The 6,521-nt window shown below is 35.1% G+C and overlaps 1 protein-coding gene across 1 annotated transcript; it reads right to left on the bottom strand.

Annotated features, from left to right (window-relative positions):
* Positions 1–1,808: 1,808 nt before the first annotated feature.
* LOC101630592 (olfactory receptor 52A1) lies at positions 1,809–2,747 on the bottom strand. The gene has a single exon (XM_004683135.1). The coding sequence runs from the start codon at positions 2,745–2,747 to the stop codon at positions 1,809–1,811; it is 939 nt and encodes a 312-aa protein (XP_004683192.1).
* Between the last annotated feature and the right edge of the window lie 3,774 nt (positions 2,748–6,521).

Here is a 6,521-nt window from a genome sequence, read left to right as displayed (position 1 = left end):
GGATTACAATTGAGATGAAAAAAAAATGTGTGCAAAATGATGTAAAAATAAACTTTTTAATAAAATAAAAAAAAATGAATTCCATCCTTCCAATTAGTACACATTTGTTTTAGAAGAATACACAATCATTTTCGCTAGTATTAATAACATTGATACTATACTATAAATTTTTTGTTGAAGAAAATAATAAATTCTGTTATGTAAATACCTATATAATATATTGAATTGTTATTTGCCACAAAACATAAACTAACTTATCTGATAATTTAAATAAAATTTGATAAAAGCTGGCTAGAACATTAATAATTCTGATGTTATTTTAGTTTTATTCCTAAGGAAATTATGTTAAGAAAAATACCTCTATTGATAATCCAACATACTTACATCTTCTAAATACTGGTGTTTAAAGCAGTTTCAAAAGATGCCCTAAGATAACCATCAGTTTACAAAGTAACTATACTCAATTGTCATGCTAAAGTCTACATTATAAGATCAGCCAGAAATTCCATAATCTATATGACATAAACCTCAATTGTTTTAAAAATTTTTATCTGTTTTAATGTCATAGGGCATGTGCATCTTTACAGATGTAAATATTTTCCATAATCTCTTTAAAATAGTCAATGAACTGAGGTTTTCATGAACAATCCACTAGTCTCTAAACCTTAGACTTTGACAAACACACTATGTCTTCACTGATAAGCTAGCCTTGAAATTAAATGCTTGCAATGAGAACACGTGATACCACAAGCCCAAATACACACACACACACACACACACACACATTTCTCAACATTGCCCAAGGTCATCATTGAAATTCATTACTTTATTTTATTATTTTTTCAACATATTCATTATATCATCCTTCATTTTCATACAATGTATGGTCTCCCTGTGAAACTCCAACCACCAATTTCCCCTAGCACCGTCACCATAGGTGATATGCTCTTACTATCCCTGTCCTGGTCTTTCTCCCTCTTTCTCCCCTACAGAAAGGCCCTGATCTGTAGTTGCCTGATGATTTTTATTTTTGCTTTATTATAGTTAGTTTTTTCTGATTCCTTTTTTTTTATTCTCTACATTTCTACTGTAAGTGAGACCATTCAATATTTTTTTCTTTCTCTTTCTGGCTTATTACTCTGAGCATAAATAATCCCTTCCAGCTCCATCCAGGTTGCTGGAAAGGGCATGAGTTTAACCTTTTTTGATTGTTGAGTCATTGTGCCCATCAACTTACCTTACTAGAAAAATAAACTGTGCAATTTCCTAAACCATTTTCTCTAGTTTAAATCTCCTCCAAAATCTACATACGTGGTGCCCTTACTTGTATGGTCACTCATTTATCAAGAATCAGACTACCTAATTTAACAACAATAACAACAAAATAAAATAATACAAATTAACTCTCCAAATAGCTGCTTTTCACTAGATTTCCAAACTTAACTTCACCTGTTGCTCTCACACATCATGCAAACCACTAATGCTGTTGTTTAAAGTATGTCACCATCCCCCCTGGGTCATCTTCACCAGAGAAATATATCAAGTTGATTATTTTACATTTATTTAGGATATTGAATATTATAAGATTTTGGTAACATTTGTAGATTTAATACAAAAATAAATGGCACAAATATCAGAGAATTTTTTGATGCATGAAATAAAACACATGAATTTTGTGATTTGTATGCATATAACTCCTTCAGTGACTGGAAAACATAATGGAATTATTAGACCTAGTTTTTTATTTGATCTACAGTTTTTACACTTCTTCACTTATATAGAAATGGTTAAGAATGTTTTCTCAGATTTTATGAGCATAACATTTTTACCAAGTGAATGCGAATCTGTTTGGTCTTTGCACCATAGACAAGTGGATTGAGAAATGGAGGCACCAACAAGTAAATGCTAGAAAAGAGGATGTGGATGTAAGGGGGGATGTGAGAGCCAAACCTATGTGTGAAGAAAGAAAAGAAGGCGAGAACGTAGAACTGAAGGAAGACACAGATGTGAGCAATGCAAGTATTGAACGCTTTTAGCCTAGCCTCTTTCTGGGGCAAACGAAAAACTGTGATGAATATCTGTAGATAAGACAATGTGATTAATATGAGGTCAACTCCTGCAACAGTGAAGGCCACAAACAAACCAAAGATTTTGTTGACTTGGACATTTCCTACAGCCAGCTTCACAATGGCCATATGCTCACAGTAGGTGTGGGAGATGACTGTCGTGTGATAAAATCGCAACCGGCACTTTATCATCACCAAAAATGGGGCTACGAGAATGGCAGGTCTGAGGACCACCACAACCCCAATTTGGGTGACTAGTTGATGGGTGAAGATAGCAGAATGCCTCAGTGGGTAGCAGATGGCCACGTAACGGTCCAGGGCCATGGCCAGCAGGATTCCTGACTCTATGCCCTGCAAAGTGTGGATGAACCACATCTGAAGCAAGCAGGAGTCAAAATAAATCTCTGGTGCATGGAACCAGAAGATCCCAAGCATCTTGGGCACAATGCAGGTAGCAAGTGCAATGTCTGTGACCCCTAACATGCCCAAGAAAATGTACATGGGCTCGTGGAGGCTGTGCTCTAATTTGATGACCATCAGAAGCAGGGAGTTTCCGATCAGAGCAATGAGGTACATGGCACAGAATGGAATCCCAATCCAGCTCTGCACTGGCTCAAGGCCTGGGATCCCTAGTAAGGTCAACACGGAAGGCATGAAGACTGTGCTGTTGGAAAGGGACATGGTGCTGCTGAGCCTCCTGGTGTCCACTATAGTAACCTCTCAGTTTATGCTATAGTTCCTCTTCTTTGTCCTATTTTCATCAAAATTCATGATATTGAATCTTTCTAATTTTGGTTGAATGTCTAGATAACATTGTCTTTCTCATTCATTTTGTTGAAGAAGAAATATTCAGAGATAAATCACCATTTCAGGAAGGGCATCGACAATCACTGTGCATACATAACATAAGATGGTATGTGTGTCCTGGATTGGCTGCGAAAAATCATCAGAATACCTGTGCAAGCAAATCAACTCATCACCTGTTATTTCCTCTGCAGACCTGTGTGGGATGAGGAGAATTAGATTTATATTTTTTAATTTGGAAATTCTATTGTACAGGTAAGTGAATTTTCCATGGCCTACATGACTTCTAGTTCTCTAGTACACTATTATACCAAGTTGCCTCTGAGTCAGTAAAAGATGGTTTGGTCCAGCGAATTTTCAGGTTCTTACCAGTATATTAATAGAAAATGCTTCCTGTGATGGAGAATATAAATAGAAACAGTGGTTACCAAAAAACATAACTCATTTATGCACCTTATCTATCTACATAACTTTTTCTATTTAAAACTCGATGTCTTTTCAAAAGAATGTGAAGGAAGAGCTTTAGAGAGGTTATTCAAATTATTATTTTGGCAAAGTCTGTTCAAGCTTCCTTCCTAGCTACTTCCTTTATTTTGCCTATATCCTAACAACTGAAATTATTAAAATGATTTCTGTGCTTAACATAGCTGATATTCTGTAGTACACATGACAGAACAGAGGAGAGGGGTTTGTGGGAAGCAAAAGAATTGGCAACAGCAAGCTCGAGGGACATTCTTAAGCTACAAACTGTATTTTCTCAGTGTTAAGCTGAGCTGCCATTAATATGAGATTTGAGCAATTTAAACTCACTACTTGTCAATAAAATATATTGATCTGGAACGTGTGTCATTATGTGAGCTCAGGTATGAATATTAATAGAAAATAGTCTTGAAAGAACAGGACCCTTAAAAGTAGTCAAAAATAGAAACAGAAATGAGATGAAGGGCAGACCCTCAGTTAGCAGAAACGGCTTGGGAGAGAGTTACAGAGCAACTAAAACTCCAGCGCTTCTAAATTTCCTGATGACGAAACTTTCTAAAAAGTGTGCTCTCAGACCTCCTATGAAACTCCTCTAATCAAAATTATTTTTTTAATATTACAGATTTTTGAAGCAAAAACTTTCTCAAGACATACATTAGAGAAATGTTTGTGATTCTGTGAAAAATAGGATTAGCTTATTTCCATATTATAGAAATGCTCAAAAATGTTATTTTATAAGAGCAAGTTTTTGATCAGTTAACTGCACACTTCATGTCACCATAGACAGGCAGTGCAGAAAAAAATTGTTTTCTGTAGGCTGCTAAGCCCCAATGAAAGAGTAAGTCTGCAGGGTCATTTGTAGCAGGAAAGCTGTATCAGCTGATAGGTGCGGAGGATAGGAATATTCAATGAGGAACTTGATTTCTAAAGGGTGCTTCCTAATGCTTATTTCTTTGTCTCCCCAAATCTGCATATCTTTTACAGAATCCTTCTTGAAGGATAGTAAAAATTAGAATAGGAACCCTTTAAAAGCAATTAAAATGTCTGAATTAATAAAGCATAGGGAGTGACAAGTGAGCATTACCATACAGATACATATAGGCATTGCAAGGGGAAGTGCATATAACATGAGTACCTAGAAGCGATAGGCTGGAGTTACTACAATTAGATATGCTACTAGTGCAAGATGCTGAGGGTAAAAGCAGTGCAAGATGATGGGGAGACAAGTGGTATTTTACTTACCAGTTGTTGCATAGAGCCTCTTCTGCTCTGACCAGATTGCGGAAGAGTTAGTTCGTTATGCCACTTTCCCGCATAGTTTATCACTCTGAGATTCAGTTCTCATTCCTTTGGGTTTTGAATTCTGTGATGCCTCTGCATCCTCTGTACCAGCACCCAGTTAATGTCACAAATGGACCATTGGTGTTGTGATCGTTTGCCTAAATGTGGACATCTCTGGGATGGATTTCATTGTTCTTTGTCTCTGCATGCAAGCACACCTTCTCATTTCTAAATTTCTGTAAATCTGTGTCTCTGTGTTAGTATTCTAATAAAAATAATGGCAATGTCTGTATAACTCCGTGGTACAGCTCACACTTAATCTAACTCAAACTTGAGAGGAAAACAGCTTGTCACCAATTTTAATGTTCCTTACTGAATCTGTATATAAGAAGGAATTATGAACATCAATGGGGGATTTCTTAGCAACTAGTCAAAATCATGAGGGACCAGATGGTTTTAATTAAATTCTCTTGGCTCCATCCAAACCAACTTTTAGAATTTCACTTCTACAACTTTTAGAAACCCCATCACTTACTCCTTTTGTCTCTCAAAACTGGATAAATGCAAGCAAATTAATATACAATCTTTTATTTTGTAATCTTAGTTCTTTTCTGTCATCCTTATTTGCAAGAATATCTAAAGGCCAATTATACATGTTTTTATGCCAGTAAACTATTTAAATAAATGTCATTGTGACCCTTCCTTGCATTGAGGCATTCTGGAAAAAAAAGAACTGTGTTCATAATTGTATTTCTGCCCACATTTACCTGCCATTCTCTTGCAGCTTCATTTCTCTGATTTTAAAGTTATTAGAAATGTTTTTGGAATTCCATGAGAATTGCCTATTATGATGGACATTCTGAAATCCAACCATAATGAATTCTGAACAAGTTGTTGCATATTTGGTTAGTTTTTTTTTTTCCATCACTTCCTTTATCTCTTTCTTTTTTTAAAAAAATTTTCCCATTTTACTTTAAAAATGTGATGTGAATCTCAGTGTGGCTATCATTTGCATTTTCCTGATGATAAATGATAGTGAGAATGTTTTCCTCATGTACCTGTTTGTCATTTACAGGTCTTCTTTGGGGAAATTCCTATTTAGTTCTTATGTTCATTTTTTGGTTGGGGTATTTGTTCTCTTTTGTTGCAGAAGTTTATTTGAAATATCATATCCAAATGAGACACTTTCATCTTTTTTTATGATTTGTAAGCTGACTTTATATAGTAGGAATTTAGAAATGTTTATAAATCATAAGTCTAGTAAGAGTTTAATACCCAAACTATATTTTTAAAATGTAATTAATTCAAAACCAAGAGACTTGAACAATCATTTTTGTGCATTCAGTTGTCCAGTTTTCCCAAAGGGCATTTATGGAAGTGGCTTTCCTTTCTTCACCATAAACTTTTGAAACCTTTGTAAGAAAATAGTGATCCAGATGTGTATGATTTTACTTTGGGGCTTCAGTTCAATTTAGACTGCCTGTTTTTTAAGTCCTATCATGTTTCAAACTTTCTAGATATGATATTATTATTTTTTAATTTCTCCACTGACAAAAATCAAGCATTAAAATTTCTTCTTAAAATCAATGCCCTTCAAATATTTTGCTATATGTTGGACTATTTACTTTCTAACAACACTTTATTCCTTATAGAGTTTTCCCCTGAAACAGAATCTTCTTAGTTGTTACAAATTTTGTTGATAGTTGATATGGCTTTACTACTTATAAAGTTCACCCATTCCAAATGTTATATAGATTATTAACAGCAGGTGAATTGGTTTGGTGAATTGGGTAAAAGTAGTTTGCATTCCCACCAGCAATGCAGGAGAGTTCCTTTTTCTCCACATCCTCGCCAACATTTGTTGTTGCTAGTTGTTTGAAGATGTGCCAT

This window comes from Condylura cristata, unplaced genomic scaffold (assembly GCF_000260355.1).
Source record: "Condylura cristata isolate star-nosed mole 26May11 unplaced genomic scaffold, ConCri1.0 scaffold00015, whole genome shotgun sequence".
In the NCBI taxonomy this organism is placed as follows: Eukaryota; Metazoa; Chordata; class Mammalia; order Eulipotyphla; family Talpidae; genus Condylura; species Condylura cristata.
Note: the sequence above shows the minus strand (reverse complement) of the source record. Positions and strands in the feature narration are given on the sequence as shown.